The 26,138-nt window shown below is 37.5% G+C and overlaps 1 protein-coding gene across 1 annotated transcript in view; it reads left to right on the plus strand.

Annotated features, from left to right (window-relative positions):
• Positions 1–26,138, plus strand: part of LOC121880307 (fatty-acid amide hydrolase 2-like) — a gene marked incomplete at its 5' end in the record, with an annotated part of 288,336 nt that overhangs the window by 124,675 nt on the left and 137,523 nt on the right. The window contains 2 exon segments of the mRNA XM_042387464.1: positions 5,044–5,261; positions 15,220–15,331. Coding sequence (XP_042243398.1) covers positions 5,044–5,261; positions 15,220–15,331 — 330 coding nt within the window.

Below are 26,138 nucleotides of genomic sequence, written 5' to 3' on the forward strand. Positions count from 1 at the left end.
TTCATTGTGAAATTTGAAAATCTGCTAGACTTTTCTTCAAAATCCACTAGATGAGGAATTAATACGTGTTTTACAAAATTCGGCCAAAATACGGTCAAATAGTTTGACCGTGACCATCCATTTTTTCACGGCCAAATTTCTCTAATTTGGCGGTGGAAACGGCTATCTGGCAACCCTGCTTAGAACTGCTTATAAGTCATCATTTTCATCAATTTAAAAAAAATATTTGTATAAGAAGGTAAAATCTTTAATACAGCACTCATTTTATACACCTGGTCACCTCCACATTTTAGGGGCTGTAGTGTTTACATTCTTTCTTTTGTTTTTGTCGGTATGACAACAACGGGAAACATTTTCCAACTGTAGAAGGTAAGCAAATGTAAACATGTATACCAACGTCTATATAAAACAAAAAATCTTTATTTAAAATAAAAATAAAAGTAAAAAATAACTCGTTTTTTGCAAAACCAGTGACTGATTGGTTCTACATATTTATAAAACTGAAGAAAATGAGTCCTCCATTGTAGCTGTATTAAAATTAATGTAGAAAAATTAATATGGTTGTTTTAAGTAATGTTATTTAATGTTAATAAATGGACCAATGGAAGAAGCTAACAATTAAGGGTAAAAAAAAAGTGAGATCAAGTATGTAAGTGAGCACATGTGTAAACATATCATCATTACTCTACATAAGAATATGAAAGCAACACATATTTACTGTTCATATATGTTTAAATTAATGTTTCTGAATTTCTTTTTGATTGAATTATTGTTTGTGTGTGTAAATTGAACAATACAATTCATTAATAATACGAAGAATATTAAAACACGAGGAGACAAGACGTCATTGTTTTTGTTGTTTACAAAACCAGTGACTCATTGGTTCTACATATAAAACTGAAGAAAATAAGACCCTGGTTGTAGCTGTAGTAAAATTAGTATGGTTGTTTTAAGTAATGTTATTTAATGTTAATAAATGGAACAATGGAAGTAGCTAACAATTAAGGGTAAAAAAAATGTGAGATCACTTATGTAAGTGAGCACATGTGTAAACATATCATCATTACTCTAATAAGTCACCTGGTCCCGATGAGATATTTGCCAGAGTATTAAAGGAATGTAAGGAAGAGCTTAGTATGCCCTTAGCAAAGTTGTTTAACATGTCCTTAAAAACAGGTGTAGTACCAGAATCCTGGAGGATAGCGAATGTAATACCGATTTTCAAGAAGGGGGATAGATCACTATCCTCTAACTACCGCCCAATCAGTCTAACATCAATAGTAGGCAAATTACTGGAAGCAATCATTTCAAACTCTATTCGAAATCACCTGGAGAAGCACCGATTGATCAATGATTCCCAGCATGGCTTCCAAGCGGACGTTCTTGCCTAACTAATCTATTAACATTCTTTTCATCAGTTTTCGAATCAGTGGACGAGGGCACAATTATGATGTGGTATATCTCGACTTTAGCAAAACCTTCGACAGAGTCCCCCACGAAAGACTAATTAGAAAGGTAGAAGCTCATGGCATCAAAGGTGACATCCTTAAATGGATTAGGGCGTGGTTACAGGACAGGAAACAGCGAGTGAGCATTAACGGCACTAAGTCCCATTGGAGCAACGTCACAAGTGGAGTTCCCCAAGGCTCAGTACTTGGACCATTATTGTTTATTATATACATAAGCGACATAGATATCAGCATAGACAGCAACATAAGTAAATTTGCTGATGACACTAAAATAGGACGTGTTATTAAATCTGACGAGGACTCGGCAAAACTACAGGAAGATCTAAACAAATTTTTCGAATGGTCTGAAAAATGGCAGATGAAATTCAACGTGGACAAATGTAAAGTACTCAGTATAGGAGATGTAAACAGGGAAACCAGATACCAGATGAACAACGATGCCATAGAGAAATCCGACTGCGAGAGAGATTTAGGAGTAATGATAAGTAGGAACCTTAAGCCAAGTAAACAATGTGTTTTTGCTCGTAACAAGGCTAATAAAGTACTTGGGTTCATACAAAGGAGTGTTAGTTACAAGACTAGCGAGGTCATCCTAAAACTGTATCTTGCTCTTGTGAGACCACACCTGGATTACGCAGTTCAGTTCTGGTCACCGTATTACAGAATGGATATAGAATCCTTGGAAAGAACTCAGAGGAGAATGACAAGACTAATCCCGGGCATTAGGAACCTTGAGTATAGAGACAGGTTAAAGCATCTCAATTTGCACTCCCTCGAGAGACGTAGAGCAAGGGGCGACCTGATATAGGTGTATAAGTGGAAGGCAGGGCTAAACAAAGGGGACATTACAAAGGTACTCAAATTATCCAACCAGGAGCGAACTCGTAACAATGGTTTTAAATTAGACAAATTTAGATTTAGGCGTGAAATAGGTAAACACTGGTTTGGAAACAGAGCAGTGGATGAATGGAACAAGTTACCAAATATCATCATTAACTCGAATACGCTGAATTGCTTCAAACATAGGTTGGATGCTCATATGAGCAATAGGGGTTGGGTGTAAACGGGACTGCCCAGTATGGGCCAATAGGCCCGCTGCAGTTTCCTCCATTCTTATGTTCTTATAAGAATATGAAAGCAACACTTATTTACTGTTCATATATATTTTAATTAATGTTTCTGAATTAAAAAAAAATTCTACCCACCAGTGGTAGTAAAGTTTGGACAGCCAATGTTGTTGTGTGTGCGTTTTGACTTGGATGACGAAGTTGTATTTAAATTTGGAAGATTTTAATTTTTTGGGGGTTTTTGCAGTCTAAATGGGTATCCAAATATGAGAGCCTACTGTAAATAGGTGTCCAAATATGAGAGCCTTTATATAAAGAAACAAACATTGCTGCATTTGAGACCAGCAGAAAACCTTTGGCAATTCCTCAATAGATGGCGCTGCCGCACCACTGCCATTAGTAAACAAACCACACAGCAGCAAGGGTTTATTTTTATTTTTTTTTTGCAATATATCAACAATATTAGTTAAATCAATAGTTTTATAGAACTGTATAGAGAATACTTGTAATTGTTAAGTACTGTAATGAGGTAACAGTCTTTGTAAGGGGCTGATTTCAAAAACCTCTGCTACAACTCATCACTAGTGTCGTGGAAGACGCATGGTAATTTTCGAGGTATATTTTTGTCATAAAAAGTGCATCTTGTAAGCCGAAAAATACGGTATATCACAAAAACTTTTTTTTTTATAAAAAAAATTGGGTTTTTTGTAGTACAGGTTGACTATCAAAAATCCGGCAACTGATAAACCGGAACCTTCAGTTTTCCGGCATGGATTTCGGAGCGCATTTTCAAATATTTCTTTGTTTATTTAATGAAGATATATGTTTTAGCTCATAAAATTCATACAAATTACCCGGCCAGAATATAATTTACATTGCTGGAATTCTTACAATTTGATGATCATTTTGAATATAAACATCATAGATTTTGCATTAGACATACAAATTTTAGATCAAATGTTTACTCTGAGTAAATATGTTATCTTTTGTGCAAAATATATGACATTTATATTCAAAATATTCCTGGTCTTACAAGGAATCCAGCAATGTCAATTATATTATCCTAACTTAAGTGTTTACTTTTCTTTGTTTAAAGGACTGTACAGGTAGTCATTTTCTGTTAAACTTATACAGCAAATATAACCATCAGTTTTCCGGCATTTTCGAAAATCCGGAACTCCTCAGGTCCCGAGGTTGCCGGATTTTTGATAGTCAACCTGTATTATGTTAAAACAAACACTCATAAATCAACACAGCTAAAATTATGGGATGTGAAATGGTCTGTTTACTGGCTGGGAAGATTGGGGGGGTGATATGTTTGACAGTTGATGCCAAGGTCTAGTGCTTATTTATTTATCTGTCCCTAAGAGTGACTTTAAGTATTTTTTTTTTTTATAAAATGTCACTGAACTGAAATGAGAGAATATAATTAACATTGCTGGAATTCTTATAAGATAGTGATTAATTTGAATAGAAACATGCTATAGTTTGCATGAGACATACACATTTTATTTCTAATTTAAGAATTTTATTACAGAGCAAAATTTGTTACCCGGTATCTCTTATGCAAAATATATGGTGTTTATATTCAAATTATTCGCGGTCTTGTAAGGATTCCAGCAATACAAATTATATTCTCCTGACTTTAGTCTGTGATATTATATAAGATAAAAACTGTAAGCCTGAAGTACCAAACCCTGGCTGGGAAAATAGGGGGTTAAGTGACAGTGACATGTTTGACAGTTGGCGTCGAAGGTCTAGTGAAGTATTTATTTGTTTATTTATGTCCTTTAGCTTGAGTTTATGTTTTTTGCTTATAAAATGTCACAAAAGTCACTGGGGAGAATATAGTTTACATTGCTGGAATTCTTATAAGATAGTGATTAATTTGAATATAAACATGCTATAGTTTGCACTAGACAAAAATTTTAGTACCTGTAATCATTTAGTACATTAATTTGGACAGTGTAGCATGCCCAGAGAAACATTAGGCGCAAAATTTTAAATATGATGCACCTGATTGACTCACGCAAAATAGGAAAGATTCGCTTTAAATTAAAACATTGTCCTTAATTGTGGGTGTCGCTTTAAATCAATAATCTTAAGTTGAATTGCTTTAAATTGACGTTCTACTGTATATATATAACGTAATATTTTGAAATGTCTCATATTTCAAAATTTTACTAAATGTACGAAATTTGTAATATATATTTTGTAACAACAAAACATTACGGATCATGGGGATTTTACTGTAGTGTCAGTGTAATTGTAGTGTATAATGGGAAATAGCAATACCCTTTACAATGGGACAGCCACATACGTTTCCGGTATGGAAACTGCATTGATACAGGTTGACTCATGTGCTGTACTAAAGAAAAACAAATACCTCTATTCCTTAATTGCTTTGTTGTGAAATCTGTAATGACTTGGGTTTACTGTATTGGCTGATGAAGATTCATGTTAAATTTTTGTTGTATGTACAGTATTATTGTGTTATTCTCTTGTAGGTCTGCATCAAACAGCAGGCTTGTGGATACGAAGAAATATGGTTGCTGAAGATGACGCTGATGTTGTACGAGTAATGAGGGAGGCTGGTGCCATTCCTCTGTGTGTCACCAATGTGTCTGAGCTGTGTATGTGGTGGGAAAGTGCTAACACGGTATATGGGCGGACAAACAATCCATATTGCACTTGTAGAATTGTTGGAGGATCATCAGGAGGTGAAGTGAGTATCTTTCTTATTTGTTCCTTGCTGGGCAATTATGCAATGAGGTTTTCTTTTGTTTATGTCTCTCCATTAGAATTTCTGTGGCTACAACTTGTGGTTTAATGGAAACTTATATTTTCATTAAATTTGAAAGAAATCTTAAGGATGCTAAAAAGATTATACACACAGGCAGTTCCCAAGTTGCCAACGAGTTATGTTCCTGGACCCTGTTCTGTAAGGAGGAACAGTGTTAATTCCAATGGTTAGGTAAAGCACAATCTTGCCCATACAAAACAGCATTAATATCCCATATCTAACAAATAATGTAATTACTGTAAATACCATATTGTTAAAAAATATAAAGTACCCTGTAATGTAGAAATTGGACTTTAGTAACAGAATTTTGCGATGAATATATTGGGATCTTATCCATAAGTACAGGTGTTTGTAATTCTGACGTTCATAACTCGGGGAGTGGCAGTATTGCACTCTGGAGTGTGTGTGGTGTGTGGTATTGTGTCTAATGTCTACTGGTGTGTTAAGTGTGTTTCATGTGTTGTGTAGTGTGTCTAATGTCTACTGGTGTGTTAAGTGTGTTTCATGTGTTGTGTACTGTGTCTAATGTCTACTGATGTGTTTCATGTGTTGTGTAGTGTGTGTAATGCAGTGGTTCTCAACCTTTTTCACTCCATTCCACCCTTGAGGAATTTTCAACATCCTCGTGGCCTCCTTCATTTTTCTCCCAGAACAGACAAACAGACAAGTGATAAAGACTAAAGAATGATAAAGAAGGACAGATAAATAGGACAAGAGTTAGAATGGCAAACACACACACACATTCACATACATAACACGCCCATGCACTCACACATAAAGCTCACATACAGTCATACACAAACATGCACACAGGTAAACATTCACACTCAAGCTAGCAAGCTGAAGTGTACTTCCTGTAAGCAAGAACATGCCTCCTTTGACAAGCACTGCCCAACTTGGAAGAATGAGAAGAATAGTGAGTCATACCAATTTAGCACTAAAACTGGTAGGATTATATAAGTAAAGAATGAGTATGAACAACAATGGCACCAATAAATAAGGAAATAATTAATAAAGGAAGTGTACAAATATTTCACCCACGTAAAGCAGCGACCACATGAATTATGAAACAAAATAAGTAACACCAATTGTGGAGTATATTATGCTTGAGTCAAGCTCAAACACAATATATGGTTCAGAGACAATACACTCCACTGTTTTCATGATGGTATCCCAGGCCAGACTGAGATCATTCGGTCCTATCACCACTTGCAAAGGGATGACACACGGACACGTACTGAGCAAGTCAGTTCAGCAGCTCGGTCCAGCGCCTGTCACACAGACAGGGACTGGACCTGTGAAATCTTAAATAATTCGTAAAAAAAAAAAAAAAAATAGCACCAGAGTATGTAAATATTAAAATTGTATTGTCGTTATGATTAAACAAAATGAGAAAAAATGAATGAAAATTCTCTTCTGCCAAGTCAAAATAAGTAATACAAGTTTTGTTTAATTCAGATTCCCAACATTATTTGGAAACATACAATTTATAACAGCTCACCGTGGCTCCCCTAAATTCTTGCCATGGCTCCCTTGGGAGTCATGGCCCCCAAGTTGAGAACCACTAGTCTAATGTGTACTGGTGTGTTAAGTGTGTTTCATGTGTTGTGTAGTGTGTCTAATGTCTACTGATGTGTTAAGTGTGTTTCATGTGTTGTGTAGTGTGTCTAATGTCTACTGGTGTGTTAAGTGTGTTTCATGTGTTGTGTAGTGTGTCTAATGTCTACTGGTGTGTTAAGTGTGTTTCATGTGTTGTGTAGTGTGTCTAATGTCTACTGATGTGTTAAGTGTGTTTCATGTGTTGTGTAGTGTGTCTAATGTCTACTGGTGTGTTAAGTGTGTTTCATGTGTTGTGTAGTGTGTCTAATGTCTACTGGTGTGTTAAGTGTGTTTCATGTGTTGTGTAGTGTGTCTAATGTCTACTGATGTGTTAAGTGTGTTTCATGTGTTGTGTAGTGTGTCTAATGTCTACTGGTGTGTTAAGTGTGTTTCATGTGTTGTGTAGTGTGTCTAATGTCTACTGGTGTGTTAAGTGTGTTTCATGTGTTGTGTAGTGTGTCTAATGTCTACTGGTGTGTTAAGTGTGTTTCATGTGTTGTGTAGTGTGTCTAATGTCTACTGGTGTGTTAAGTGTGTTTCATGTGTTGTGTAGTGTGTCTAATGTCTACTGATGTGTTAAGTGTGTTTCATGTGTTGTGTAATGTCTACTGGTGTGTTAGTGTGTTTCATGTGTTGTGTAGTGTGTCTAATGTCTACTGGTGTGTTAAGTGTGTTTCATGTGTTGTGTAGTGTGTCTAATGTCTACTGATGTGTTAAGTGTGTTTCATGTGTTGTGTAGTGTGTCTAATGTCTAATGTCTACTGATGTGTTAAGTGTGTTTCATGTGTTGTGTAGTGTGTCTAATGTCTACTGGTGTGTTAAGTGTGTTTCATGTGTTGTATAGTGTGTCTAATGTCTACTGGTGTGTTAAGTGTGTTTCATGTGTTGTGTAGTGTGTCTAATGTGTACTGGTGTGTTAAGTGTGTTTCATGTGTTGTGTAGTGTGTCTAATGTCTACTGGTGTGTTAAGTGTGTTTCATGTGTTGTGTAGTGTGTCTAATGTCTACTGATGTGTTAAGTGTGTTTCATGTGTTGTGTAGCGTGTCTAATGTCTACTGGTGTGTTAAGTGTGTTTCATGTGTTGTGTAGTGTGTCTAATGTCTACTGATGTGTTAAGTGTGTTTCATGTGTTGTGTAGTGTGTCTAATGTGTACTGGTGTGTTAAGTGTGTTTCATGTGTTGTGTAGTGTGTCTAATGTCTACTGATGTGTTAAGTGTGTTTCATGTGTTGTGTAGTGTGTCTAATGTCTACTGGTGTGTTAAGTGTGTTTCATGTGTTGTGTAGTGTGTCTAATGTGTACTGGTGTGTTAAGTGTGTTTCATGTGTTGTGTAGTGTGTGTCTAATGTCTACTGATGTGTTAAGTGTGTTTCATGTGTTGTGTAGCGTGTCTAATGTCTACTGGTGTGTTAAGTGTGTTTCATGTGTTGTGTAGTGTGTCTAATGTCTACTGGTGTGTTAAGTGTGTTTCATGTATTGTGTAGTGTGTCTAATGTCTACTGATGTGTTAAGTGTTTCATGTGTTGTGTGGCGTGTCAATGTCTGTGTGTTAAGTGTGTTTCATGTGTTGTGTAGTGTGTCTAATGTCTACTGGTGTGTTAAGTGTGTTTCATGTGTTGTGTAGTGTGTTAAGTCTAATGTCTACTGTTGTGTTAAGTGTGTTTCATGTGTTGTGTAGTGTGTCTAATGTCTACTGGTGTGTTAAGTGTGTTTCATGTGTTGTGTAGTGTGTCTAATGTCTACTGGTGTGTTAAGTGTGTTTCATGTGTTGTGTAGTGTGTCTAATGTCTACTGGTGTGTTAAGTGTGTTTCATGTGTTGTGTAGTGTGTCTAATGTCTACTGATGTGTTAAGTGTGTTTCATGTATTGTGTAGTGTGTCTAATGTCTACTGATGTGTTAAGTGTGTTTCATGTGTTGTGTAGCGTGTCTAATGTCTACTGGTGTGTTAAGTGTGTTTCATGTGTTGTGTAGCGTGTCTAATGTCTACTGATGTGTTAAGTCTGATGTGTTAAGTGTGTTTCATGTGTTGTGTAGTGTGTCTAATGTCTACTGATGTGTTAAGTGTGTTTCATGTGTTGTGTAGTGTGTCTAATGTCTACTGATGTGTTAAGTGTGTTTCATGTGTTGTGTAGTGTGTCTAATGTCTACTGATGTGTTAAGTGTGTTTCATGTGTTGTGTAGTGTGTCTAATGTCTACTGATGTGTTAAGTGTGTTTCATGTGTTGTGCAGCGTGTCTAATGTCTACTGGTGTGTTAAGTGTGTTTCATGTGTTGTGTAGCTTGTCTAATGTCTACTGGTGTGTTAAGTGTGTTTCATGTGTTGTGTAGCGTGTCTAATGTCTACTGGTGTGTTAAGTGTGTTTCATGTGTTGTGTAGTGTGTCTAATGTCTACTGGTGTGTTAAGTCATGTTTCATGTGTGTTTGTGTAGTGTGTCTAATGTCTACTGGTGTGTTAAAGGGTATTTTCATGTGTTTGTGTAGTGTGTCTAATGTCTACTGATGTGTGTTAAGTGTGTGTTAAGTGTGTTTCATGTGTTGTGTAGCTTGTCTAATGTCTACTGGTGTGTTAAGTGTGTTTCATGTGTTGTGTAGCGTGTCTAATGTCTACTGGTGTGTTAAGTGTGTTTCATGTGTTGTGTAGTGTGTCTAATGTCTACTGATGTGTTAAGTGTGTTTCATGTGTTGTGTAGTGTGTCTAATGTCTACTGATGTGTTAAGTGTGTTTCATGTGTTGTGTAGTGTGTCTAATGTCTACTGATGTGTTAAGTGTGTTTCATGTGTTGTGTAGTGTGTCTAATGTCTACTGATGTGTTAAGTGTGTTTCATGTGTTGTGCAGCGTGTCTAATGTCTACTGGTGTGTTAAGTGTGTTTCATGTGTTGTGTAGCTTGTCTAATGTCTACTGGTGTGTTAAGTGTGTTTCATGTGTTGTGTAGCGTGTCTAATGTCTACTGGTGTGTTAAGTGTGTTTCATGTGTTGTGTAGTGTGTCTAATGTCTACTGATGTGTTAAGTGTGTTTCATGTGTTGTGTAGTGTGTCAAATGTCTACTGGTGTGTTAAGTGTGTTTCATGTGTTGTGTAGTGTGTCTAATGTCTACTGATGTGTTAAGTGTGTTTCATGTGTTGTGTAGTGTGTCTAATGTCTACTGGTGTGTTAAGTGTGTTTCATGTGTTGTGTAGTGTGTCTAATGTCTACTGATGTGTTAAGTGTGTTTCATGTGTTGTGTAGCGTGTCTAATGTCTACTGGTGTATTAAGTGTGTTTCATGTGTTGTGTAGTGTGTCTAATGTCTACTGGTGTATTAAGTGTGTTTCATGTGTTGTGTAGTGTGTAGTTTAGTTGTGTGTTAAGTATAATTTCTGTATATCAAGAGTGTTTAGTGGTGTGCAGAGTTGTAAAAAGTATCTGACTTTGTTATTTAAGTACAGTACAGGTTGTACCTCTCTAGTCCGGCAACCTCGGGACTTGACCGGTGCCAGACCATGGAAATTCACCCTTTTCCTGGATAGATAGTGACTTGTGCTTATGCCTGGAAGCACTAGCACCACTTTCTCTGCATCATGGTCTCTTTGAAGACATATTGAAGGGTTAATTTGTATAGTACCTTCTCAAATTTCGCGAGTTTTTAATTCTTAACGTATTTTATTGGAACACACAAAAAAAAATAAATAAAAAAAAATTTTGACGGCGGAAACTTGAATTTCGACGGGTTTGAACGGCCCGCCAACGTGCAGACGACGTGCATAATCGTGTAAACAGCGTCATTTCTCTTATGTACAAAAGATTCATTATTGTTTATTACTGAATGTCTTTTTTATTGAATTAATGTTTATGTGTGCAAAATGAGCAATACATTTCATTAATAATACGTAGAATATTAAAACACACGAGGAAATGACACAGTATTGTATTCGTTGATTACTAAACCAGTGACTGGTTCTACATATAAAACTGAAGAAAATAAGACCTTGGTTGTAGCTGTAGTAAAATTAATATGGTTGTTTTAAGTAATGTTATTTAATGTTAATAAATGGAACAATAGAAGTAGCTAACGATAATGGTAAAGAAAAAAGAGAGATCGCATATGTAAGTGCGCATGCGCACACGTGAAAACATATCATCATTACTTTACATAAGAATATGAAAGCAACACTTATTTACTGTTCATATATATTTTAATTAATGTTTCTGAATTTGTTTTTATTGAATTAATGTACGTGTGTGCAAAATTAACAATACAATTTATTAATAATACGTGGAATATTAGAGGAGACGAGACGGCTGCCGGCATTGTTTATGTTAAAGCTTACGAAACCAGTGACTGATTGGTTCTACATATAAAACTGAAGAAAATAAGACCCTGAGTTTAGCTGTAGTAAAATTAATGTAAAAAAATGAATATGGTTGCTTGAAGTACCTGTAATGTTATTTAATGTTAATAAATGGAACAATATAAGTAGCTAACCATTAATGGTAAAAAAAAAAGTGAGACTGCTCGTATGTAAGTGCGCACATGTGAAAATATATCGTCATTACTCTACATAAGAATATGAAAGCAACACTTATTTACTGCTCATATATATTGAAGGGTTAAATGTTGTACTCTGTATAGACAAGCAGAGAGAGAGAGCAGCCGAACTGCCGGATGTAAACAAACCTTAATTTCCCGCGGCTTTTTTTTTTAAGGGGATTAGCCCACCCGGGAATAGGTCACTGACCCACATTAGGGCCTGAGGGGCAAAAATTTAATACTCTTGTAATAATAATAATAATTCAGATAAGAAAAAATAAATAAAAAAAAGCTGCCTATCTACCTATTGGACAAACTAAAATCGTTCCGGACCACGGGAGTTTCCGGACCACAGAATGCCGGACTAGAGAGGTACAACCTATATATATATATATATATATATATATATATATATATATATATATATATATATATATATATATATATATATATATATATATATATATATATATATATATATATATATATATATATATATATATATATATACAACAAAATATATGTACAAAAAATAAATGTTAAATGAATTATTTATGGTGCATTAGGGTACTGGTCACTTCAGACACAAAGACGGGCTATAAATAGCCTTCTTTATCTCCCCTCCATCTCACCCTGAGCCAGAGGGAAGGGTGGTGGTAAATAACATTTGTTTGCTTATTTTCCATTTACTTGAAATAGATTTACCGAATTATTTGTTTATTTATTTAAAAGTCATTTACTGAATATTCTATGTAAAAAATAAATTTTAAATTAATTATTTATAGGAGATAAGTATTATGATCAGTAAATATATGGTATTACTGGCCACTTCAGACACAAAGACGGGATAAAAATAGCCCATCTCTCCCTCTTCTTACAGCTGCCAATGGGAAGCGTCTTGGTAATTAAATTTGATGTTTATTTTCATTGTTTGTCTAATTTATCATGTATCAAAGTAATATTACTAAAAATTGTGTAGGTAGTAGGCAGCTACCAAACAGGTAGATACTACCGCCTGGGAAGATATTGGAAGCATAATGTGTTGTCTAATGGTAGACCCTGCTGCCATATGGCATCACGAAAATTTTGACCAAGTCCCAGGTTCAGCGCTGACCTGACTTTATGCCTCATTTACACACAATTGCAGTTTGAATTGTTCCTCTAACTTTGACAACATAACATACATACAGTATATTATTTCTCACTTTTGATCTTTTTTTTTACTTTTTGTATTTATTTATGGTTAGTTACTTAAAATAAGGCCAATTCACTTCCAGTAATGGCATCAAATGTTACCAGCTGGTGTAGTGTAAACACTAGTGACGTCACTTAAGCGTCTGTATTTAACTGTCGGTAGTTTCAAGAATTAATGCAGTCATTTACTGAATATTCCTTGTAAAAAAAAGTAAATTTTAAATTAATTATTTATAGGAGATAAGTATTATTATCAGTAAATATACCGATATGCATTACTGACCACTTCCACGGCTAAAAATAGCCCAATCTCGCGGTCACTTTTCCTTTCTTGTCTCCTCACTGGCAAATGGGGGGGGCGTGGGGAGGGGTGTGTGATGATAGCTGTGTTTATTACAGGGGTATAATGTTCTTTTACGGTATGTTAGACAGGTTTATAATACATTTTTATTATTTTAATATACCGGTAATCTTAATTTGAATCCAGCTTGCCAAACGTAAGTTTCAGTATAAAATAATTAGTGGCAGGACCTTGTGAGTGGCTTACGATGTTTCCATCACCACTCTTGACACACTAAACCACAATATTTAAGAGGTAAGAATTTTGTACTTGGTGATTAAGACGACCCCCTAACTTTGGGCAGATTCTTTAATGTTCAAATTCCGTCTTATAAGCCGAGATATACGGTATATGTTCTCTTTACTGGCCTGTATTCTTTACTACCAAAATCAACCACATTGTTAAGAAAGAACAGTGAGAAAATTAAGATACACAACATTTGAGGTTGGGAAATAAAAGAGTTGATGCATTAATAGGGTGGTATGCCCTTAAGGGAACTGATAACATGGGGTCATTTGCAGGCAAAGGAGTAGCAAATCAAAGAAAGCCTTTTTCCAAGCCGATGAAGATAATCTGGAAGCTCTCACCCAGTTTGGGCAGACAAAAGTGTCTGCCTAATTGGGTCCTTCACCAGATGGAGCGGTATGTGTGTTCACTCTACAGGATTGAGGACATCAACACTTCCTTGAACATCAGATGGCAGTTATTCACCCAAAAGGGGAAAGAAGGCCAACAACTGCTGCTGACTTTAGGAACACTTATTCCACACACCCAGACGGCACACTACATGACCTTGGTTTGGAAGTCCTCAAGAAGACCTTGTCCTCAACTTCCTTCACCTGCAGATTACCACTGGAACATTGTGGATGATCAATTGATGCCAGTCTGCTGCCTCTATCCACCTGCTCCTAAAGAACTGCTGGAACTTTATCAGTGTAGCTGCAAAGCAGCATGTAACAGAAAGTCATATGGTTGCCTCAAAAATCAGCTCCATATGTGCGGGTGTGGTGATACATCCATGAACACTGTGCAAGAACGACCTCTTGCTGCAACAGACTAATTTCACATAAACAGTACAGTACTTGTACTGTTTAATGGAATCACAACTTCATAGCTCTTGTCTTATATTAATTATAACATATTTTTCTTTATATATTTAACACTTATGTCATAAGACTCTAAATAATGAGTGATTTTTAAGGATCCGACAAATGACGATATGTAGCATGAACTTTTAAGTAAGCATGCGCTCCTTTGTATATTTTTATTTTTTATTTTTGAATGTCTTAAAGGTTAAACTAGACTGTTAACAGGGGCACTTGCTCTAGGCCCCCTACTCAAAGGGGCCCTCTGGTAGAGAACAAGAAAATAAAGTTCATATTATTATTTTTTTAACACTATGAGATAGCATTGACAGACAAGACCACAAGAGCCCCCCAATCATAAGTGCCTCAGGCACCCCAAGATCTTAATCCTCCCCTGACTGCAAATTATGTATTCATATTATATTACATAATGTTAGCATGTATTACAGGGGTATTTTTCATTTTATGGCATAAGGATCCAATACTGAATTACTTTGTAAAATATTTTTGTATTTTTAGCAATTTTCAGGTTCTTGAATTTAAGCCCAATTTTTTAAGGAAGAGGGCAAATGCAAGGGTGGCAACATGTTTTATTTCATTAATTGACATATTCTTAAAGATTAACCACTGAGAAACAAAAGTTGGCAGGGTTTTTAAAGTACATTACAAATACTTACTGACTACTTGATGGGTATCCATGTTAGCAGGAAAAGTGTGAGGATCCACTTTTAGAAAACAAATTTTAAGAATAAGAGTGCAACTCATGTGATCCAGCAAGAGATTCACCCTTGTCTTCCTTTAGCTCACTAGTTTTTTAAAGCACAGGTGGATGCTTCTTGACCTTGGTTCTGTTGAGGTAGTGCAGGTAGCTTTCTATATAAGAAGTTATACTGACCCAATAAGACATTGTCCTGGCCTTAAAATGCTATTAACAACTTTAGCAAGACTTCCTTGCTAAGGGATATTCTTTTGGGGTAATCTCACAAGTTGCTTGGCTGTTCACTTTGGCCATGGGATTTTGATGTTCAATCCCTAGGTGTTTCTTTTTTTTGAGTTACAATTACATTATAGTATATATACCTGTATATTGTTACTTAATTCTGTTTTATTCTTTATGTAATATTTTTAATAATGATGACTTACTTTATCAGGCATGTCTTCAGTCTGCTTGTGGAGCTCCAATTGGTATTGGGTCTGACATTGGAGGTTCCATACGGATGCCATCCTTTTTCAACGGAATATTTGGTCACAAACCTACATATGGTAAGATTGTTTTTTGTCAAACGTCCTTGAGTTTTAACTATTTTATGACTAATTTTTACTAAAGAAGACAGGGGATTCAGTAACCATTAGCAGATATATGAAAGGGCTGTGCAAGAAAGCATATTTTTTATAACACCTAAAACTTCAGCCCATAAGGAGGAAAGTGCATACAGGTACATACATACACTTAAGAACAAGGATCTGCATCTGCTGTACATAAAAGTTATTGTTTTGAATTTTCCATCTAATTACTGTAAATTGAAGCTGAATTCAAAGATATGTGGGCCAGCATTTTGTAGTTTTTATAAGTGTCCTCATAAACTAACAAATGTTTAGAAATTTTTTGAAGAACTTGCACCAAGCAGATAGGATAGTTTTTTAGTTAACCTTACCTGGTGCAGGTGTCTGGAATCGGTATCTATTGCAGTATGTAAAGGGGTGAGTGATAATTGAGTGTTAAGCTATGGTGACCATTACTATTAGTACTTGGCTGTCACTCAGAATCGAATATGACGATCATCCAGTTATGATACAATGATATGTGTTATTAGGGATGTCACCTTCATTGGTGAGTTTTGAGGTGACTAAAGAGGCCGATACAGGACCGGTAGAGTCCTTCACAGATGTTGCACATGTGGAGGGCTACATCAAGTGCGGGAGGGGCGGCGGCAGCGTCTTTCCAGCATTGGCGCTTCCCTGCCTCAGTTTGCAGTCAGGCTAACTCGAAAGTATTGACACCTTCTCGTGTTGTGATCATCCAAGCGTTACGACATGAAATAGTCGTCTCCCTAGTGATGCGGTCAATTTGGCAGTTTTCAGGTTTGTCTTAAGACTATCCTTATACCTTTTCAGTTGCCCACCAGCGTTATGTTTGCTATTTCTTAGGTGATTGTAAAGTAGCTGCTTTGGCAGTCTACTGATGTCCATGTGGGTAACATGGCCAGTCCAGCGTAGTAGTTCATAGATAATGGTGGCCTCGATGCTCCTACAGTTGGTGTCAGCAAGAATACTGGCATTTGTTCACTTGTCTTCCCAGCAAACTCGGAGGATGGAACGTAGACTACGTTGGTGAAAGTTTTCAAGTGCCTGGAGGTGCATCTTGTCTATGACCTATGTCTCGTTGCCATATAGCAAGGTGGGGAGGACCACTGCTCGATATATGTGTAATTTTGTAGATAATTTTAGCTCCCTACAGCTGAAGACACTGTTTCCAAGTCTGCTTAAAACTTGAGATGCACATCTGCTTCGATGCTGAATCTCTTCATCAGTGTCCACACTGGTGGACAGGTGGGAGGCGAGATATTTAAAGTGGGTAACATTAGAGAGGGTAGTACCGTTAAGTTGGATGGATGGTGGAGGTGTGTCTGAACCTGGGCCAGGTTGAAAGAGAATCCGAGTCTTACGTACATTCACCTCAAGGCCAAAGTGTGCATACACATCTGCAGAGGTGTTCAGGATTTCATGTAGGTCGCGTTCAGTGTGAGCGACAAGGGTGAGGTCGTCTGCATACTGAAGCTCATTACTGGAAGCTGCCGACACCTTTGCTCCTGCCTGGAGTCGTCTTATGTTGAAAAGACCCTTCATCCAATACTTGATGTCCACCCTGCTGGCTAAATTGGCATTGGCAAGAGTAAGGAAGGCAGCCAAGAAAATGGAAAACTGAGTTGGTGCCAGTACACACCCTTGTTAAACCCCATTTGAATGGAGAAGAACTCAGACTGGGTGCCGTTGTGCAGGACACTGCCTTTCATGCCATCGTGGAGTTGCCAAAATGGCTGAGGGTCAACCAGAGGGCTTCCCTGTTGACGGAGTCGAAGGCCTTAGTTAGGTCGATGAAAGCCATGTACAGGTCATGACGCTGTATGCACTTTTCCTGTATCTGGCGGGCAGCAAAGATCATGTCAGTGGTGCCACGTGATGGTCTTAAACCACATTGAGATTCTGGGAGGAAGTTTTCCGCTTCAGGAAAAAGTCTGTTTAGGAGGACTCGGGCGATAATCTTGCCAGCTATGGACAGCAGCGAGTTCCCACGGTAGTTGCCACAGTCTGACCAGTCTCCTTTGTTCTTGTAAATATTGATGATGGAGGCATCTTTAAGGGCTTGGCGGATTTTCCCCTTTCCCCATATATTCTCCGAGAGAGAGTGGAGACGGCTGGTAAACAGAGGTCCTACTGCTTTATATACCTCGGCTGAGATTCCATGAGGCCCTTAAGCTTTGTTATTTTTCATCTATTTGATGGCAGTAGCTAACTCGTCCAGGAATGACAGTGTCGAGAATATCCCATTCGGCACTGGGATTTGGGTTGTTTGTTGTCGGGTTGTTTATCAGCCCATATTCGAGATGCACTCTGAAAGCATGTGCTACCACTGGATCCTCTAGACGCTTTGTGTTACTATCTCTTCTGGAGGCTTGCTGCCTTCGCCGTTTTGGGTTAACACGAAGTGATAGCTTGGTTCTTACGAGTTGATGTTAAGTGTCGCAGTGGTCTGAGCCACGCATGGCTCGGGTGATGAGGACATCTTGGCGATTTCTTTCTCTAACAATGATGTAGTCAATGAGATGCCAGTGTTTGGATCGTGGGTTTTGTCACGAACCCTTGAACTTGTCGACCTGCCTAAACAAGGTATTGGTGATTGTGAGGTTGTGTGCAGCACACTTTCTTTTCTTCTTTTTTTTTTCTTTTTTCTACGGGAATTAGCCCACCCGGGCACAGGTCAAAAGACCCACAACGGGACCTGGGAGGCAAAAAAAAAAAGAACAGAAAGAAATTGAAAATGGAGAAGAAAAAGGTTATACTGTGTTAATCTACACCACGAAGATGCTGGAAAACCAGCTTTTTAAAGTGAGACAGATTGTATAAGGATGGAAACACAGAAGAAGGCAGAGCATTCCACAGTTTGGCTGTGTGAGGAAAGAAGGAGGTACTATAACGGGTTATTCTCGTGTGACCGACATTCACAGAGAAACGGTGGGCACCGCGGGCAAGACGTGTGTTACGAGCCCACGGCCTTGCCAGCAGTACACAGGATGCCAGATCCACCGAACATTGCCCGTTAAAGTACCTGTAAAGGAGAGAGAGTGAAGCAACATTCTGGCAAAGAGAAAGGGAAAAGATATTTTTTACTAAAGGAGGAGAGTTAATAAGACAAAATGCCTTTGATTCCACCCTATCTAACTGTTGGACAGAAGAGGAGCCACCCCAGATATGAGAGCAGTACTCCAAGTTAGGACAAATGAATCCCTTATATACTTGAAGCAACTGCTCAGGAGTGAAGTAGCTACGGCATCTGTACAGCATTCCCAACTTTCGGGAGGCAGCTTTAGCTATATTAAGGATGTGTGATTTCCAGGACATATTGGAGGAAATGGTGAGGCCTAACATATTTATTTCAGAATTTGGCAGGATGATAACGTCCTGAAATGTAATTGGTGGGAGATCGCTTAATTTACAAAGTGTAATTGGTAAATATTGAGTTTTATTACTATTGAACTTAACCAAGTTTGTACCTCCCCATTCAGAGATGCTGCACAGATCCGCATTGATAGAAGTAATGACATCAGCTCTAGAAACAGATCTAGTTTGAGAGTTAGGAGGAAGGGGAAAATGTGAAGAAGAATGAAAAGTAGAATCATCAGCGTAAGAATGGATAGAATTAGTTGTAGAGTGAAGTAAATCATCGATAAAAAGAAGGAAGAGAGTATACCCTGTCAAATGCTTTGGAGATGTTGAGGGCCATGTCGAAAGTTTCCCCATAATCCCTAACAGAGGATGACCAAAGATGGGTGCAATAGGAGAGCAGATCACCAGTAGATCTCGCCTGGCGAAAGCCATACTGGTGATCCGACAAAAGAGAAAGGCGTTGAAGGTGACAGAGAAAATGGGAGTTCAAGATAGTTTCGAAAGTCTTGAGGGATGAAGTTAGGGCAATGGGGCGATAGTTAGAGGGATTAGAATGGTCACCCTTCTTCGGGATGGGCTGAACCAAGGCATGCTTCCAAGAAGAAGGAAAAGTTTGAGTTTTGAGGCAGAGGAGGAGTAGGCCATTGGGATTACATTTGCCTAGTCCATTTCTCCCTATGGTTCCCTGCCAAATGTCAGCATCTCTGCCAACTCTGGCATTGAAGTCACCAATAAGTACAACCTTATCTTCTCTGGGGATAGAGGTTCGCACTCTGTCGAGGCCGGCATAAAAGGCCTACTTGATGTCATCAAAAGCATCCAGTGTTGGGGCATATGCACTAATGAAGAAGGCATCACATGAGTGATTCAGTGGGACCCCTAGCGTCACGAGTTGCTCGTTGATCCCAATAGGCATTTCAATTAACCTGTGTAGGATGTATTGGTGGATGGCAAAGCCAACTCCATAAATTCAATTTCTCTCCACAACAGGCTTAACCTTTCAAAAGAAGGTATAGCCAGACCCCCGTTCTGTGAGTTGACCCTCGTCTGGGAGCTGTAGCTCTCTAATGGCTGCTATGTCGATGTTATACCTAGCCAGCTCTTTTCCCACAAGAGCGGTTCTTCTTTCAGGATGCTCATTTGAGCCAGTATCCAGTAGGGTCCTGACATTCCATGCAGCGATCATAAGAGGTTGTATGGTTTGTTTTTTGTTTGGATCTGTGATTTTGATTGTGTTTTCGACCGAATAAGGATGACCTTACTGGGTGCGGCACAGATAAGATGGTAGTCTATGCACTGGGATCTAGGCAGCAGTGCAATCTGGTCCTGTGACTGAGCAGCCCTTTCAAAGTGCCACTCTGCTCACCCCACATGGGGAAGGGGATAGTAAAGGTACCCTAAACATACCCTGCCTAAAAAATGAACTTGCAGCCAATATTGCCAGAATGTCATACAACACAGTTTATTTTTTTGTATTAATCCTCCAGTCCTTTTTCCTGTCATAAATAATTTACTAATTTTTTTCTGTACATTCTAACGAGTCTGTTACGATACTTACGTATAAATATATAATGTACAGTCTCGTTCAAGATTCTTCGAACACTGCTGGAGATAGCTGGCAACTCAAGGCTGTTTGTTTACTATACTACGTAGTAAAAATTATGAATGAATGTAAAAGTGATCGGTGATTGGTTACTTAGTTCCCATTGCATAATTAATGGTTGGGCTTTGTTGTTTTGTATTATATTATACCTTTCTGCTGGTATATACTGTTAATTTGATTTTAAAATACATAGAATTTATGTTTAGACAATTAAACTTCAGTAAAAATCGGTAAGTATGTTAAAGAACATCATGCATCTGGCACAGCTGTGTGCAGGCTGTTTATGAGGTTGCCTGTTTATCATTAATTTCTACTAATATATGATACTGTACTCTTTCATAATAATTTAATAAGTATAATGTTATGATTTGTTTGACTTAAATCTTCCTGAATACACACTGCAGAAGTGAGGATATTAAAAGAGGACTATTTCCTTTATATTTATTATACAATTTGACATATATTCATGAAAATAATATTTCTTTCAGTTAACATGGAAAAAAAATTATTGATATGCATTCAGTATGTGACGTTGATTACATAGGGAAATTATTTCTGACGCATTAATATTTAGTCCAGTCACCTTCATTCTCGATTACTTGCTGCAGCCTGTTGAGAACGGAGGCGACGTGATTGTGTATCAGTTGCGGTGTCTGCCTCAGGACCTCCCACTCACGGTGTGTATGCTCCTGTAGCTGCACCCTGGTTCTCTCTTCAGCTGGCTCCCACACATTCACAATTGGCCCAAACATTCTCGATAGGGTTCATGTCACAACCTTTACTTGGCCAGTCTAAAACTTGCAAATTTCTTTGTTCTGCAAACCACCGCGTTACAATCCGTGCGGTATGGATAGGACACCTATCGTGGATGAAAATGATGTTTTCGGGAAACAGGAAAGCAAATGCACGCACCGAGGGAAGCATTACTTCTTCGAGTATTTCTATATACAGTTCAGCTGTGAATCTTCCTTCTATGTCAGTCAGCTCTCCAACTCTTTTGTAAATATATCCATCCCCAAACATTGCAAGTCACATGGCCACTTCCTCTTTCATTACTCAGTGACATGTTTGTTTCTTAACTTCCTCTTTCATTACTCAGTGACATGTTTGTTTCTTTACAGTATTATCCCGCCTAACGCGGTTTCACTTAGCGCGTTTTATCATATACGCGGTGCCTCGCCAGAGCTGAACTTTCACTTAACACGGATTTTTTCATCATATACGCGGTGAGTGTCCGGCTCGAGACGCTATTTTTAGATTTGCCCCACCCTCCACCCTGTCTGACTGCCTGTTTTAGCTCATAAAATTCATACAAATTACCCGGCCAGAATATAATTTACATTGCTGGAATTCTTATAATTTGGTGATCATTTTGAATATAAACATCATATATTTTGCATTAGACATACAAATCTTAGATAAAATTTTTAATCTGAGTAAGTATGTTATCTTTTGTGCAAAATATATGACATTTATATTCAAAATATTCCTGGTCTTACAAGGAATCCAGCAATGTCAATTATATTATCCTAACTTTAGTTTGAGGTATTATTTATTAAAATTTAGTGGTTTTCCCACACATCTCCTTGGGATGGTTGGTGGGGGGGAGGGAGGGACCGACCGACCATCTGTTACCCCGTGAAGAATATTTTTTTTTTTTTATTAACTGAAGATATTTGTTTTAGCTAATAAAATTCATACAAATTACCCGGTCAGAATATAATTTACATTGCTGGAATTCTTATAATTTGATGATCATTTTGAATATAAACATCATATATTTTGCATTAGACATACAAATTTTAGATAAAATTTTTAATCTGAGTAAGTATGTTATCTTTTGTGCAAAATATATGACATTTATATTCAAAATATTCCTGGTCTTACAAGGAATCCAGCAATGTCAATTGTATTATCCTAACTTTAGTTTGAGGTATTATTTATTAAAATTTAGTGGTTTTCCCCCAAAAATTTCTCAGAGAGGGAAGAGCCGGCAGTGTAGTGTGAGAGGGGGAGGGAGTTGAGTCCATTATTTGAATGGACATTAACTTGGCGACTGTATTTCTCTATTTCTCTTAAGTATTAATTGTGTGCATGTACCATCATAGAATTAAGATGTTATTTTTACTACAACATAGTTATGTGTCTTCAAAAAGTGGAGTTTGGGGGTCGGGCCGGTTTCTATTGGAATTAATCCCATATGTTCTGTTGTTCACTTAACGCGGATTTCACTTAACATGGGACCCTCTGGGTTCTATTGACCGCATTAAGTGGGGTACAACTGTACTTCCTCTTTCATAACTCAGTGACATGTTTGTTTCTTTACTTCCTCTTTCATAACTCAGTGACATGTTTGTTTCTTTACTTTCTGATGAATTTACAACAATAGTTATATGGACAGTTACTGTTGCCTGGTTCTCACATTTTATATAAGTCAAATAATACAACTATAGTTAGCAGGCATACCATATTGCCCTTGTCTCCTTGTTACAAGCATATGGAATTTCTATTGACATAACTATGAGTGCAAATCTGTTACCTGGTTATCGGGATGTGTACACTCACTCCAAAAAGTATCGGCCCCCCTGAGCCTGATGTATTTGGAAATGAACACAATAACACGTGCACATCGGTCTCGGTTCTGTTGGTATTTCTGATTGTGAGTTCTTCTCGCACCTGATAATCACCATGATATCTGCAGTACTGTATACCACCTATTCTCTACATAATGTAATTTAATATGGTGAATTGTGATACCATATGCAAAACCAATAACATCATGTGTAACCCCGCTAATTTATGCACCTTAAATACTATTTCAGCCCCCGGGGATGGGTTGCCAAATAGGAATTTATCGTTACTATGTTTTCATGAACCGAGGCTACATTGGAATCGCTTCGAATGAAATATGAAAACGATGATCCTATATTACAGTCATTTGCCATATCCATTTACAATGTTATTATAATTTACTGCATTTCGATATTATTTCAACTTCAGTTGGTGAGGTAATATAACGTATCATCTCATGATTCGTGCTGGCAACAGAACATTATCTAATGCACACTACGAGATGTCGTCAAGTCCTCCCATGGGATTGACAGTCACTTTGGAGACATCACATGCAACATGTGGGGGGGGAGGATATATTAAATATTGATAAGTAGAATCTAATAATAAAATTAAAGACAAAAAAGATCTCTATGAATATTGTTTTCATTTCGTAGAATGTATTGTCATTGCCTATCCTAACCTAGTGTTATTATTTAATAGTCATTAGCACTATGTGACTATATTATAATTATTATACCTCTTACAATTACAATGAGCTTAACATAATGCTGTTGGTGCAAGCTGTGTTTTCCAATGAGTCTCGGGTTCTATAGTATTTCCACATTAACCTGGCCACACCCCTCGTCTATAGCTACAAATACAGATTTGGTTCCTCTTAGCGTTTTATCTCCCCTCGGACTGCGCGTATATAAGCCTCTATTTATATCCACTTTTTTTTTATAAATATTAAAACGTTCTAACCTTCTCTCTGAAGTGCTAATGCCTTGAAATCATTTGCATTTTGATAGTCCAAATATTTAACATTATTTTAGATAATAACAGGTCAGCTTACCAATATATAGGCATTCGTTTTTTTTTGGACCCTGAGATGCTCTGGTCACCAGAAATACTAGAAAAAAAAAGGTGAAGATTATGAAAAACAATTACAGGTTGACTATCAAAAATCCGGCAACCTCGGGACCTGAGGAGTGCCGGATTTTCGAAAATGCCGGAAAACTGATGGCTATATTTGCTGTATAAGTTTAACAGACAATGACTACCTATACAGTCCTTTAAACAAAGAAAATTAAACACTAAATGAAAAGCAAATGAAATTTTATTATATATGCTGTATACAGTATATTTAACAGAAAATTACTACCTGTACAGTCCTTTAAAAAAATAGAAAATTAAACACTAAATGAAAATCAAATGAAATTTTAATGTTTATCAGGCTACACAGCAGATGGGCTGTCAGGATTATCATCTTTATCACTGACAGTGACAACATCCTCAGCAACAGGAACAGCTTCAACTTGTCTTGAAGTTGATGGCAGTGGATTATCAAGTGTGGACACCACTGTTGCTTCTTCCTGCTTCCTAGCTATTTTCTTGAATATATCAGGCAATGTCTGTTGCTTCATATACTTGGGTCTTTCTCTAATAAGTTTATCTTGGAGCAAGAAAACATTCATGATTTCTTGTTCACTTACAAAACTTCGTTGCTCTAGTCCAGCCAGCAGTTCAGTTGTCAAAGTAATTAACCTGTCAATAGAGATTCTGTCTCTCACATCTTCCTCATTTTCTTCACTGCTTTCATCTTCATCACTACCTGTACAGGCATTTCTCTCCGGACTTTTAACCATATCTACAATTTCAGAATCAGTGTAATGATGAACTGTAGGCACATTATCATCAACATCCAACCATTCTGTTAAAACTTCTTCATTTATCCTTGATGAAAGCTCCTTGGCATCAGGATTAGTTACATCTTTAACATAAGCAAGAAGTTCATGTATAAGTTGCTTTTCTTTGGAAACCCTAAACCCTGCAAAATCATTTTCTGTGTCTTCGTTAGAATGAGAAGTAAACATTAAACTTGGCCACAATTTATGCCATCCATTTTTCAGTGTTGATGTTTTAATAGGCGTCCAAGCATTGGCAACACAGTACACTGCATCCTTAATGTTGAACTCTCTTATGAATTTCTGTACTGGAGTGCCTGAATTAACTGAACTCACTAGGCGCCTCATTAACAGGGATCGATACTTACACTTCATAGAACGTATGATACCATTGTCCTGTGGTTGAATTAGTGATGTGCAGTTGGGTGGGAGGTAGGCAACAAAAACATTATCTTTCACTAGAAGATCGGCTTTTGGATGTGCCGAACAATTGTCTAAAATAAGAAGTATCTGCATTTAGGGTCTAGTCCAACTGAGTTACAGTGAGCCCTGGCCTCAGGAACAAAACATTTATGAAACCAATCCAATGTAATATCAGTGGTAACCCACCCCTTCTTGTTGGCACGGTAATGGACAGGAAACCGTGTCATACCCTTAAAGACCCTCGGATGTAAACTTTTTCCAATAACAAGCAACTTACATATATGGGTACCCGCAGCATTAGAGCAGCACATTACCGTGACGCGATCCTTTGAAGCTTTAAACCCCGATGACAATTCTGCATCCTCAGTTGTCAGAGTTCTTTTTGGCGTACATCTCCAAAATAAGGCAGTCTCGTCAGCATTGTACACTTGTTCAGGACTTAAATGTTCATCACTAACTAACTTTGCAAATTCATCCACATAGGCACTAGCTGCATCCTTGTCTGCTGAACGTTTTTCACCACATACTGCACGAAACTGTAAGCCATGTCGCGACTTGAAACGTTGCAGCCAATCTTCTGTATAGTCACACTTGTGTTGCAATCCCAGCTCTTCATGAAACACTTTGGCTTGTTCCTTTAATAAATCACCAGAAATTTCCACACCTTCACTTACACGAAGTTTAAACCAGGTTATGAGAACTTGGTCTAGTTCCGCACATTTTCCCTCCGACATTGACTTCCTTACAAACATTTTCCTTTTTGATCCACTGTCAGAAAAGAACTTTAACAGTTTTTCTTTCTGTTTTTTAATATCATACACTGTTGAAGAGCCGATGCTGTATGTTTCACAAATGGTTCGCACAGACACGCTGCTATCAAGTTTTTTAAGCACTTCCACTTTCTCTGCGATCGACAACGCAC

This window comes from Homarus americanus, unplaced genomic scaffold, assembly GCF_018991925.1.
Source record: "Homarus americanus isolate GMGI-L3 unplaced genomic scaffold, GMGI_Hamer_2.0 scaffold20930, whole genome shotgun sequence".
Taxonomy (NCBI): Eukaryota; Metazoa; Arthropoda; class Malacostraca; order Decapoda; family Nephropidae; genus Homarus; species Homarus americanus.